This window comes from Gymnodraco acuticeps, unplaced genomic scaffold (genome assembly GCF_902827175.1).
Source record: "Gymnodraco acuticeps unplaced genomic scaffold, fGymAcu1.1, whole genome shotgun sequence".
NCBI classification, from domain to species: domain Eukaryota; kingdom Metazoa; phylum Chordata; class Actinopteri; order Perciformes; family Bathydraconidae; genus Gymnodraco; species Gymnodraco acuticeps.
The window spans coordinates 545,386-559,554 of record NW_022990951.1 but is presented as its reverse complement, the minus strand read 5'-3'; the positions used below and the strand labels follow the sequence as shown (position 1 = coordinate 559,554).

Below are 14,169 nucleotides of genomic sequence, written 5' to 3'. Positions count from 1 at the left end.
ATTGTGACGTGATCCTGAGTCTGGGGATCCTCTCCCAATACATTTTGAGCTGCAGACACTTATTTACAGTACAATATATTACTTTTCTTTTCATTGAACTTTTAGTGCCCACACAGCAAACAAGAGGAGGCCAATCTTCGCCTGTGTGCTGGAGAACAGGGCTTCTGTCTCGTCAACGATGGGGGCACTGTGAAGCTGGACAGGAGACATGCCTACTACCATCAAATACAGGCTCAGCTCCACCTCGTTGATGTTGACTACTGCGACTTTGTTGTCTGGACTAAAAATGACCTCTTTGTAGAGAGAATTGTGCGTGATGTGGACCTGTGGGACAACATAATTCCCATAGTTGAGCGTTTCTTCAGACTATGTGTTCTCCCTGAAGTGTTGGGACAGCAACTTACAAGGGGAAAGGTAAAAGTCATAAAGAGTTGGTGTGCTCATTTTTTTCCACAAGAACATGTTAGTGCATAACTATCAGGTGACTAAAAGCCTCCTCTCCCTGTCTGCTGTTCCATTTTTCAGTTTCAGTTGCAAGATGATCAGGAGGGAGAGAAGGCGTGATTACCAGCACCTGTGGTCTGTCCTGGTCCCGGAAGTTGTGGTTCTCTCCTTGTTGCATTATTATTATGTGCCGTAGTGGGTGCTGGTGTTTGGGTGTCTTTTTCTCTCTCCCTCTGATCTCCCCAGGTGCTCCCAATCTCCAATCAGCGCCTCCATATAGGACATGAGGAAGGTTGCAGTCGCTCTCCCCTTATCTTAAGCTTTGTTTGACAAGTTGGTGGTGAGCCCTTTTTCGTTGTGTTAATTAAAAGACCACTTTATGGCGTCAGAGATCAGTTTTCTCTCCTTTTTCTCTCGGCCGGTTATGTTGTGTGTCGCTACTTCCCTTTGTACCCCTATATTTACAAGGGAACGTAACATTTGCACAGTGGCAGCTCTTTAACCTGCATTACAGCACCTTCATATTCACTGACCACACTCACTAGAGGAAGTAGGGCTGTGTGATATATTGCTATTGTAAAAAAGATGTTTACTGAAAAGATTAAATGATACTAAGACTGAATAATACATGGTTTCTTATTTACATTTACAATAACCCTCAATGGCCATACATGGGAGCGTCACCAGACCAATTGTCATCTCTAGAATATTGTTGAATGAATTAAGCCTGAATGTAGATGAAAGTTGTATATTGAGTAGGGCTACACAATTTTCAACACAAAAAGATGTTTACTGAAAAGATTAAATGATACTGAATAATACATGGTTTCTTATTTACAAGACTACAGCTCCATGACTTTACTCCAATGGGACGACAGACACTGACAGATTAGACAAGGCACAGCAAATAACCCCAATCTTGTCAATTAATGCTAGTGCCTCACCTGGTTTTGTTAGCATGTGCTCTATGGGCACCGCCCTGCTTTGCAGAATCTGATATTTTCTTCTGACTAATCCTATGACTCTTTCAACATGAATACGCACATTAGCTATTTTTCTTGTCTCTTCCACCTCGTATGCTGACAGCTGACTTTTCCCCCTGGTGAATGCAGGCATCTTTAGTGAAGCACAGTAAAATCCCACACTATCGGCAATATCGAACCCACGGTCTGCTAGGACAATATCTCCAGGTAACAGGTTTTTTAGGAGCCCACTCTGTATTGTGATCTGTTTATCACTAACTCTTCCTCCCCAGGCACAAGATATGTAGGTAACATAGCCTTGGGGAGCAACACCAATCAGAAATGTAACAGTATGGTGATGCTTGTAGTTGGACCATGTTTGTGCTCTAGCTAGTAAATTAGAGGGCCTCTCAATAAAAACTTCAAAACAGTCAACAATCACAGCAACTCTACATCCAAATGCCTGTCTGAATCCCATTGGCATTGTAGCTTGAAGTACATGTCGCTCTGGCCACTCAATTATAAATTCTGTACTCTCGTGAAGTATGTCAATTAACTTATGCCAAATTCTAGAAGCAGTGGAGAGAGAGATGTTGAACCTGAAAGCCAAATCTTTCAGAGGGAGATTTAGTCTCAGCCTCAGCAAAACTAAAATGAACTGTTCAAATTTGGAGAGCACAGACATAGGGCCACAGGTGATGTAGGGCTCGCACAGTTGAAAAACCTGAAGTAAAACTAAGAAGTTGGGGAGCCCGGTGTAAAACTTTGTTTTCTCTTCGTTGTTCTCAAAGGACTCCTGGTTGAACTTTGTGTCCAGTGCCTTTGTCCGAAGATCTCCCAGCTCTGTTGTGTTCTGTCTCAGAACATCCTCCATCCTCTCGATGTCCTCCATCGTTAAATCAGTCTGGCATCCTGCATCTGCATACAATATAGCAGTAGCAAGCATAATTAGTTATTTAAAATAGTCAAATATGAATGTGAATTTTTGTGAAGTTATCTTTTTGACAACCTTTTTACAGACATGCAAGTTCTCTGTTCCAATTATTGCAGATTCTCAAATTAGTGCTCTATTTTCTAAACCTAATTCACAGTTTGCATTGATTTTCTGACAATCACATTTGTAATATTTAATAATAATGCTGGTGGTTAATTTACCTTGTTGGTCATTTAATATCCCACTGGTGTCCTCTGGTTGTGGGCTGTCAGACGGGGGCTGCGTCGGTTCTGGGCTCTCGGTTGTCTGCAGGAGATCCAACAAAGCCTCTGCACATTCTGATTGTCTTTGTTGGTCTTCCTTGAGCTCCATCCTCTGCTCTCGTCGAAGAGATGCCTCTGATCTGGGCTTACTTGTTGTGTGGTAACCGAGGCTAACAGTGGGAGCCCAGTCTACCGACTCAACGTCACCCAAAGCGCACCCTAAAAAGTCCCAACAAAGTCCATATTAGACTACAGGTAACTTAAACATGATCAGTATTACTAAGTAAATACGCATTTAACCACAACCCAATAATACCTAAACAAAGCCACAAAAACCAAGTTAGCTAATACCTCTGATGAAGTGGTCGCTGCAGACCCGTGCATTAGACGACTCTGCTCCTCCCGACCGCAGATGTAGGTTTGAAAGCCATTTTTTCCGGCGTTCTTCGGTTAGCTTCTTAAATTGCTCAGCTTTATGGACGACAACCTTCGGCACTCGGTAAAACCTCTTGTTTTTCTCTCGGCCGGATCGATTGGAACAACCGTAAACTACACAACACACCGGCATTTTCACAATGGTAACAGCAGCTAGATCCTCTGTAGAAAATTACTTCCTGACCTCCAATGGAATTTCGCGCCAAAGGAACGCAACGGTGTGACGTCACGTGAAACCAAGCTATTGGAGCTACAACGAGCCGTTAAAGGCAGAGAGTGAAATTCAGTGAATAGAATACACGTAGTTTACAGAGATGCTGTATGAGAAACCATTGTGAGTTGCGTTTATCTTTACCCATGGATGCACAATAAGAACGGATCCATATCGTCTTACTGCCATCCCACGGAGCTGTAATAATGGATATATTGCACATGTTTGCTGTAATTCATTATCATACTACATGGGTTGTATGATTAAATCTTGTACCGTAAATGTTGTATTAAATAAAGTTAATATTACCGACATTATTAACGTCCCTGTAGCTTCGTATTGCACTAAGAAGCTTATTGCACTGTAGGCCTATATAAATATATATATACAGTGCAATAATAATTTCATGCTAAATGAAGCTCTGTTGGATATCACTAGATCCTGTTACAGCGTAATATAAGTACATAACGATTGATGTGTACATTAGCATCATTACTAGCTAGCCGCTAGCTGCTAACTGCCGCCTCGTTCATATCAAATCCATGATAACAACAACCATTACCATGCTGTCATGAACGCACGGTGCTGTTACGTGTACGCAAATTGACGTGCTTGATGTGAACGAGCATTTTGGTTAAAGTTGCGCATGCTCTATGAGCGCACATACGGGTACTTCTCAGGCATGCTGGGTAATCTGTGACGTTTCACTCTCTCAAAAGTTGGGCCATTTTATCATCATGCGCTAATGAGCAGCTCTCTTAGGAATGAATGAGGCCCCGCCTCCCACGCTGTATCCAGTTCTTATTATACATCCATGAGTATACGCCGTGAAGTGGTTTGCGGCCTGCCAGTAAACCCAAAGCAGAAGAAGAACAAGTGACGTCAGCAGCTTCATTTGCCTAATCCACCCCAGGGACTTTTTCCAGACACACACACACACACACACACACACACACACACACACACACACACACACACACACACACACACACACACACACACCACACACACACACACACACACACACACACACACACACACACACACACACACACACACACACACACACACACCACACACACACACACACACACACACACACACACACACACACACACACACACACACACACACACACACACACACACACACACACACACACACACACACACACACACACACACACACACACACACACACACACACACACACACACACACACACACACACACACACACACACACACACACACACACACACACACACACACACACACACACACACACACACACACACACACACACACACACACACACACACACACTATTTTTATGCATTGAATATTTTGTGAATCATGTTTTGTAATGATAATGAATTTAGTTATAAGTTACTTGTACTGTAACTTACTGATATACGTGATATAATCAGCGTATACCACGGGTAGAATTGTAAGTTACTTTTCACAACAAGTCGGTATCCCTCCGCGTCTGAGAAAAACTGTATACAGTTTGCTTTTCTGATTGGCTCCCTAATCCCTAATAAATACCTTGTTGCAGCTGTAGAGAACTTGTATGCCTCTGGGTAGCATATGGACTTGATCAAGGACTTTGATGGCTGTGCAAGACTAGTCTGTAGAACCTGCTTCAGTCTTGAGGCTGTGATCCTTCCTGCTCTTTGGCTAAACCATATTGCTGATAAGCTCTGGTTTCTGGTCTCCTCTTCTACTGCCTGGACCTGTGGCTGTGTCAGCTCTTCCTGTCTGAAGTCCTGGCATGCATTCTGCAACTCTGTTGGGGATAGCTGTAGCATCTCTGGTGTCCTATACTGAGGTAGTGGTTTAGGTAGCTTGCTCACAGATTTAGGGACAACTTCTCTGTAATATGGTTCCCTGGACATCAGTGCAGCACTTCTTGGGGAATTTCTGCTCAAAGTCTTGAAAAACTGCATATACCTCTCTGATCCTCGCTCCAATTTTGAACCCTGGACTGTGGGACGCTGAAATGTGTGCTTCTCACCTGTCCTTCCAGCAATGGCATCATCCAGTTTTTGCTTTTTGGATTTTGCGGATGAAAAGTCTATCATCGCAACTGGAGCAGCAGGAATCTGCACATGTGAGAGACAGACCAACATGTATGTGAACATACATGTAGGTGCAGTGTAACAATGAGACAGGCAAGGACGGCATGAACAGCTGACTGACCACTGGGGTCTGAATACCTTTTTGACATGTGATGGCATTAGCCACTTGCACTTCTCAGTGGTGCAGGATGCAGTTTCTCTCATCTTCACACCTGCTTCGATTGCAAACAGAACTTCTCCAACATGTGATCAGGATTCTGACAAACTGTATAGACAGAGACATACTAGAATAACTAGATTGATCGTAAAAGCTAGTAATGGTATAACATGAATATTATAGCAGGCATTATTTTGTCTGAGCTTAAGTGTTGTGTCAAATATGCTTTGGGTTGGGATATTTATTTTATGACTTACCCAGCCATACAGTTACAGTGTGCTGTAACAACCTCTCCATCTTCTTTAGCTACAATCCACGTTTTTAATGGTGTTTCTCCAGACCTCTGGGAATGGTTGACCTACACAATTGAAGCTCCAGTTCACAACTTGCGAGTTGGTAACATACATTTAACAACATCACAAGCAACACATAACCAGATGGTCTTGGTAAAGAGGTTGTTTTTAATATTAACCTCAACATAGAGTGATATAAACAACGTGCAGGCTGTTCAAAGGCTCTGAGCTGTCTATACACACAAAACACAATATATCCTAAGCTAAACACATACACATAACAAACATACACATATATACACACAACACACTCACAGGCCAGTTAATGCTGAAGGCAAGGCGACAGCCGTAACACTGCCTTACATGAGTCCATGTAGCTAAAGTTAGCTAGATGTCTCCTAATAATGCTACTTAGACGTAAGAAGGTATAGGTAGTTAACACTCACCCGGGCAAAAACAAGGCGACATTTGTTTAATGCCTCTTTGGTGCCGAGGTCATTCACCCATCCACACACGAAGTAGTTGAAAGCTTCCAGGCTTTTATACGCTTTCATCTGGCTAGCCGTGTAGTAGGAGGTATGAAGGACGAGGTAGCTGGTGATATCCATCGCCTGGACAGCGGGCAAATCGGATAAATCACGAGAAAAGTCGTTTTTTTTCAGCTGATACGGATCGTATCCGATGTGTGCTGTGATTTTTTCACGATATCTGCGGCGTGCAGGTTCATTTAATTGTTTGACATAGTCGGTGTCCTCCATGATTCCTGCGTTGATGAATGATTGCGTTTTCACTTCCTAACCTCCACTTGAATTTCGCGCGTCATACAAGTCACGTGACTGAAACCAAGCTGTAGCTCCAGCCCCACCCTCCCTGTGAGCACAGTGTGCTCTGATTGGTCGGGACACGTAACATGAACGTGCCGGGCGGCGCGGTCCCGTGGGTTAGATGCGCATTCATAATGCAGAGGGAAATAACTCTCAGAATAACGTTATTAGCACATTATTACAACTTGAGGAACGAATGTTTTTAATAAGAGCTATACAAGTGTTCATACTGGGTAGTTTATTTAGTTTTAAAAAAAAATGATGCAACGAGTTACAGACCACTCTTTCCCCATGTAAGTCAATGGGAAAAAGTGTTTCCGGGCCTGGCAACCAAACGGAAGTGTAGTACCGCCGTCTGGCCAGCACGAATATTTTCATCTGAGTCCGGCGCACTTCCTGGGGGCTTGGGATACACGAGAGCAGACTACGCGGAAGTGTTTTCACTACTCGTGTATAAAAGCCCCGCCCCCACCTTCCCAGCTGGTCGGTTTCAACACAGGAAAACCGACTGGAAGATAAGTGGAAAAGCGTCACATAAATGTAAGTGCTCACAGCTCAGTGGGAATTATTATGTGCAATTCATTTCTTAAGGTTATACTAACAATTTAAGTCATGTTTAATGATCTTGAACGTCACTAAAACATAGCTATTAAGAAAGCTATTTCATAAATGGCTAGATCTTGTTAAATCACTATTATTTGTTTTGTTTTGTGTTAAGATATTCAGGAGTAAAATTATTTAAAATTCACAGTCCTGAATGTGGGTTTGTGGTGAATGTGGGGATCTACAGGACACACATTTTCAGAGTAAAGGCTTTCACATTACTATAATTATATTTGTATTTAAATGTAGGCTACATTTTACACCAAAACGGAACACAAAAGCAGGACCAACCATCATACATTAAATTCCTTGACTAACAAGAGAAAGATTCATTCATTTAAATAAATATTTAACAACAAATGGGCCGGTTCTAAGGGGTTATTCAGTTAAGCCCGATGAGAGGGGATACAGCTGTGCACATGTCATCATTAACAGACGTCGTTTGAAAGTGACGTTTGAGTGAACGAGGACATCCCAATTAATAGCTGAAGACTCCTCTGTCCTCGCGTCACCTCCTCGTGTCTCTCGCTCGCATCTTACGGAGGCGGAGCTAAGACGCAAGGAAGGGACGCGAGTGAGGGAAAGGAGGAGTCGAGGAGGGGTATTGGGATGAGGCCAATCTATGGATGAGGCTAGTGAGTGTGGATGCTGAGGAGCACAGCACACCTGTCAATCAAAGCACAACCTCTTAAATACTTCTTCTTTCCGAGAACAATCAGAGAGTGGAACTTGCTACCAGAAGAAGCTGTCATCGCAGAAACCGTGGAGTGCTTCTGGCAAATTTTAAGAGACATTTAGCGGGGATCATCCATCCCCCACTGAGCGTGATACCTCTGGGTTCTGCTCAGTATTAATCCAGATCCAGATCCAGAACCTCTCTGGCAGTGTTGGAAGAAGTACTTACTTAAGAACAATTACAAACACTATCAAGATGTAGGCTACTTAAAGTAAAAAAAGTTTTTAAAAAAGTACTCATTCTGCTGCTGACCCATTTCATAATAGTAAAATGTACAGAAGTATTATCAGCTAGGTGTACTTCAAGTAAAACAACTCCATATGCAGAATGTGTGTTTTCACAGTATTATTATGGTTATTGTTTTATCCTGTTTTACATATAAGAGCATTTTATAAGAGTATTGTAGTTAATAAATGTGGACGAAATGTAGACACTGTAGATAATATAAGTACAGTACTGCATTATACCATATCAGCAGCATATATGTGTTAATATGTGTACAAAGCAACTGTGAGTTTTCCATCAGCGATGTACGGCACCGTGGAAATAATACAACAACATCCTTTGTTTATATTTGAAAAATCCAAAACCTTTATTCATATCTAAACATTTAATTTGATCACACATCCCATCAGTGAAGTCTGTTCAATGATTTCATGATCAGATTCACTTCATCCACACAATCAGAATCTCAGTTATTTAAAACAGAATAAGAAATGATTTACTTGATTATTATCATGATATTTACAGTTGTATAAAACATCATAGTAGTTAAAGTGTACAACAACAACCACAGTAAATCTGCAATAAGAAATTGTAATAATATATATAAACAAATCCCACACAAATAGTCTTGAATATCGACAGGAGAATAAAAAACTATTCACTTATTTATTATGATCCTGCCAGTAAGTAATATCATTTGAATTACTTTATGATCAAATACATTTTAAAACATCTGGGTACCTTGTTACTTAATATGGGCAGCAACAATCATATTTAATCTCTCAAAATAAAACATGTAATTATAAATGTGTCTTTTTTTTGTACAGAGTAGTGAGAATAAAATATCAATATTCAACAAATATTTAGAGCAAAGTTTACATTTCCATGCAGAGAAATATGAGTAGAGGTTAACAGAAATGCTCCTGAGCAGTGACAGCCTCCATGGCTAAACAGACACAGGAAGGAGCGCCGCCTAAAGAAACTCCAACATCTACAGAACAACTCATGAGAAGATGTTAAAGCACATCCCATAATGTTTGATTGACAGCTGATCTCTGTGCAGTGAAGACATGAACAATCAGCTCTCAGCAACAATGATGGACGCAATGAGTTTAAGAAGTAGAAGAGTTCCTCAAATGACTTCAGGCTATTTCAGTTTACAAAACTCAGCTGTGTCTTCAACATAACACAGCCGAACTCCAGCATGTAGCGGCTGAGTGAATGTGGTCTGGACTCTGTGGAGGAGAGTCATGGTTTCAGAGATGCTGTAGAAGGACAGAATACCTGCTCTGTGATCCAGGTACACTCCTACTCTGGAGGACTGAGGACCTGAGATGTTAGTGTGGATACTGTTGTAATACAATGTATATCTGTTTTGGCTGCAATCTAAGGACCAAGATTTGTCATTGTATCCTAATGCACATTCAGAATCCATAAACCATTCACCCCCACTCCCTGCTCTGCTGATATTCTTGTATGTGACTGCTACATAAACTTCTCCCCCTCTCCACTCCACCTCCCAGTAACAACGTCCAGTCAGACTCTCTCTACTCAGGACCTGAGGATAATAAGTGAATCTGTCTGGATGACTAGAATAAGACTGTAGTTGTTGTCCCTTGTATGTTGCTTTTTTGCTCCCCTCAGATAATAACAGCTGTGTGTTTGCTGTGTTTGGATCCAGAGTGATCTCCTGTGAATATGTTAAGAACCCAGCTCTGGTGGTGGGCTCTGCTGCTGACAGTAAAACTTCCACTTCAGGCGGTGAGACGTTTGTCCATTCCTCTCTCAGGACGTCCTGTAGTTTGTCTCTGACTGCTGACAGGGCCGCCGTCACGTCCTCAAAGTAGCTCAGAGGACGGATGTTGATGCTGGAGGAGTGTGTAGCTTCACTGAGGGCTGGCAGTGAGGGGTAGCTGTGCAGAAACTGGTTGTGATTCTCTGTGTGAGACAGCAGCTTCAGCTCAGCATCTCTCCTCTTCAGCTCAGAGATCTCCTGCTCCAGCTTCTCCTGGAGCTCTCTGACTCGACTCACTTCTCTCTTCTGCTGGGATCTGACCTGCTGCTTCACATCAGAGCTTTTCTTCTCCATGAGACGGATCAGCTCAGTGAACATCTTCTCACTGTCCTCCACTGCTTTATCAGCAGAGCCATTGACGGCCTCCACCTCCTGCTGAAGCAGCTTCACCTCCTTCTCTCTGTCCTGGATTCTCTGCTGGATGTTTAGTCGACTCCCCTCCAGCTCTCTCTGCCTCTCAGTCCTCTCTGCTGCAGCAGACACCGTGTCGTGGCCTTTGTGTTCGTCCACAGAGCAGAGAGAACAGATACACTGCTGATCAGTGCGGCAGAACATCTTCATCACCTCGTCGTGACGAGAGCAGATGTTCTCCTGGAGCTTCTTGGAGGGCTCCACCAGCTTGTGTTTCTTTAATGGAGCTGCGTCATAATGAGGCTGGAGGTGTTTGTCACAATAAGAGGCCAGACACACGAGGCAGGACTTACAGGCTCTCAGTTTTCTCCCAGTGCAGACATCACAGGCCACATCTTCAGCTCCAGCATAGCAGAGATTAGCAGGAGCAGCTTGGAGTCCAGTCTTCTTCAGCTCCTCCACTAAAGCTGCTAACATGGTGTTTTTCAGCAGGACAGGCCTCGGTGTGAAGCTCTGCCTGCACTGAGGGCAGCTGTGGATCTTCTTCTCATCCTCTCCATCCCAGAAGCCTTTAATACACTTCATGCAGTAGCTGTGTCCACAGGGAATAGCCACCGGATCCTTCAGTAGATCCAGACAGATCGAACAAGAGAAGGTTTCCCGGTCCAGCTGAACTCCTTTCTGCGCCATTTCTCCTCTCAGTGGCAGCGAGTGTCTGAGTTTCACTTCCTGAAACTATGTGAGCTGTGGTCTGAACAGCATGTGTGTGTGCAGTGAATGTGGCCTATCAGCTCTTACTTTACCCACATGTTGGTTACACCCATCCTCCTCAGTGTGCATCTAAAGGGGAGGAACCAGGAAATACAGAGTGGAGCTGGCTGTGTCTGAGAGCAGGAAGAAGAGGGAGGGCTTATCAAACTCTGACTCATTCCAGGAGGAGGAGCAGCGCTGACACTCTGAACTGTTTCCTCATTTACAAACGGAGTCTCGCTTTCAACCTGCTCTACATTTGAAACCAGTTTTTAGTTTTAAAATATTTCTTTGCACCTTAGATAAAGGCTCCTAATCTCTGTAACTCCTGTTTTACTTCTGTTTGCTTCTCTTACAGGCTGAAAACAGCTGACTGACAATAGGGTGAAGCACGTTTAAAAAAAGAGTTAAACATCTTAAAACCTTCCTGATCCAAACAAGCATTTTAAGATACACAGATATGAACTTAATGATTTCATGATTGGACCTGAAATAGGCTGAAATAGCAGTGTGTGTTTCTCTCATAAGCTTTTTTTCCGTCTCTGCACAAATTAACACTTCAGTTATTGGTTTCATTCCTATTCGAAGATTCCAGCAGAGCAGAGTTATATTATACATTTATCAGCAGTGTGTGTGTGTGTGTGTGTGTGTGTGTGTGTGGGTATATGCTTTTATACTGACCATTTGCCCCTCAAAATAAAGCTTGATTTCCTGTCTCTGTACAAATGAACCCTCCACTGATGACATGTACGCAGTTTTATTCCTCTATGAAGACTCCAAGAGAGTTATAGATGTTTCAGCATGTGTTTGTGTGCCTACTGAGATTTATCCCAGTGATTTGTGTGTGTGTGTGTGTGTGTGTGTTTGTTTGTTTGTTTGTCCTGCTGAATGAGTTTGCTGGCTGTCATTAAAGCAGGGAGAACCAGTCTGTCAGGAGTCCCTGTGTGACTGAGTTCATCTTTCCTCGAGGCCCACTATCTTCCTTCTCTCCTCTATGTAGAGCGGACTCTCTCTCTGACACCATCTCTACATTTAACTCCAAGTGTCAGAACAACGCTCTTATGCAGAGCAACTTGTCCAAGTGGAACAGTAAAACAAAGATCTTAAATAAATCTCAAAGCAAGCAACCAAAGATGCAGGGATAGCAAGCACAGGGGCTCAGAGGCACGTTCAAATATCTTCTCATACTGCCTGTGCTGCAGCACCTCTTTTCACCCTCTGTCTGAAATCAGAGCCCAGTCTGCTCTGATTGGTCAGCTGGCCGGCTCTGTTGTGATCTGTTGTAGCGCTAGCCAATCGAAGCGCAAGTGTTAAATTGTGATGTCTCTATGTTACAGAATACACAAAGGAGTCCAATGGAGGCGTTTCAGGCCGGGCAACTTTTGGATTTAAGCCTTTGCAGAACATTTATACAGTAAAACCATTAGAACACACTACCACTTCAAGATGGTCCCTCTTGAGATGGTAGTCTCCGTGTATAAGCACTGTACTGTTTCTGTATGTGATCCCTGCTCATCCCCCTGGGAGACCCTGTATATTCAACATGTGTCAGTTCACAGCACTGGGATCCTGAGAGGTGAACATATAAGTAAAACCTAATGAAACTTGGAGACCATTGCAGACTTCAGTCTAGATTAAAACAGGAATATGAGAGAGACCTTTCAAACTGGTGGAAAAGTAAAAGCCCTCAGAGCTGCTGAAGGTCATTTAAATAGCTTGTTGAGAAGCCTGCAAGTGTCTTGGAGGTTCTGTGGCTGTTTTTGTGCATGTAAATGGTCTGCAGAGGCTAAAATCACTTATATTGTCTAGCGCTTACCAGTATTGGTTTACTTATAATTGAGCAAAACTTGAATGACTTTGTATATTGCAGTGTAGCTGTTGCATTTTACTCCAGGTGTAACTAAGGTTAAGTGTGGATTATATTTCACATCATTCATCCAAATCTGTAAAGTAACTAAAGGTATTAAATAAATCATTTATTATAAATGTAGTGGTGTGAAAGTACAACATTTACCTCTGAATTGCAGTGGGGTATAAGTAGCAAAACATTGAAATACTTAAATATCAAAATTGTACTTTAGTAAATCTACTTATTTTCTTTACATCACTGATTACTGATTTACCAAATAGTTTTTTCTGGAACACTTTAGAGCGGTGTTAAGTATATTGAATGTGTCTGCAGTACCCTTCGCTCCAGCAGGTGGCGTTGCTGCGTTTCTAACCGCTGTGTACTGTAATCCTCAGAAGAGAACACTTTCTAAACAAGTAGAAACTGTTGCCAAAGCAAGCCCATTTAGCAGTGTTCCCCCATGGCTTTTCCCAGAAGCTAATATAGATGTGAGTATCATAGAAAGGACAAAAGAGTGGCAAATAAATGAAGTGGGAATTAAAACGAGTAGCCTATGTATCTGAACGAAAAGTATTACAATTACCTCAAAATGTACACAGATGGATCTAAGAAACAAGAATGCGTGGGGATAGGCATGTATATCCCAGAATTAAAAATATCAATCGCAAAACGAGTATCAAATAACCTATCATCACTTTATACAGCAGAAATACTCGCAGCAATTATTGGGCTACAATGGTTGAAGAGGTCGGACCTGATAGTGAGTCTGCATATCACCACCCTAACTGCTTTGGAAAGCATACAGTCTACAATAACAGTTAGAGAATATTTAATCATGGGAATTAACCACTGCTTATTGAGACTTCAGAGGAGGGGAATAGATGTGCAGTATGCTGGGTGTCTGCACATGAGGGGGTTCAAGGGAATGAGCATGCTGATAAGTTAGCAAAAGAGGCGTTACAAAAGGAAATAGCAATACCAGTGTCACTTGGAGAAGGAGAAGGAAAAGCAATAATTAAGAAAAAGGGGACAGTATGGAAATATAGCAGAAATGGTTGGAGGAAGATCAGAAAGGGAGGAGATACCACAAGTTACAAAAATCAGTCATAATAAAGATCTATACAGAAAGGAACAGACGGGAGGAGATCATCATCACTAGACTCAGGCTGGATCATACAGGATTAAACGGCACAATGTTTTTAAAGGGAAAAAGCGAAGTTGAAGAATGCAGGGGGTGTGGAGTGAAAGAAAATGTGGA

At 42.4% G+C, this 14,169-nt stretch overlaps 2 protein-coding genes across 3 annotated transcripts; both read right to left on the bottom strand.

Annotated features, from left to right (window-relative positions):
• Nucleotides 1-1,213: 1,213 nt before the first annotated feature.
• Nucleotides 1,214-3,320, bottom strand: LOC117558709. 2 transcript variants are annotated; one of them, XM_034235061.1, is made up of 3 exons: nt 2,955-3,308; nt 2,562-2,822; nt 1,214-2,324 (listed from the first exon to the last, which is right to left on the bottom strand). In XM_034235061.1, exons 1-3 carry the CDS (start codon nt 3,169-3,171, stop codon nt 1,303-1,305), a joined length of 1,500 nt encoding a protein of 499 aa, XP_034090952.1. In that variant the 5' UTR covers nt 3,172-3,308; the 3' UTR covers nt 1,214-1,302. The 2 variants fall into 2 exon arrangements, with proteins under 2 accessions (XP_034090952.1, XP_034090953.1); XM_034235062.1 differs by lacking the exon at nt 2,562-2,822 and having other exon boundaries at nt 2,955-3,320.
• Nucleotides 3,321-8,504: 5,184 nt separating this feature from the next.
• Nucleotides 8,505-11,012, bottom strand: LOC117558706 (tripartite motif-containing protein 16-like). The gene has a single exon (XM_034235059.1). The coding sequence runs from the start codon at nt 11,000-11,002 to the stop codon at nt 9,314-9,316; it is 1,689 nt and encodes a 562-aa protein (XP_034090950.1). The 5' UTR covers nt 11,003-11,012; the 3' UTR covers nt 8,505-9,313.
• Between the last annotated feature and the right edge of the window lie 3,157 nt (nt 11,013-14,169).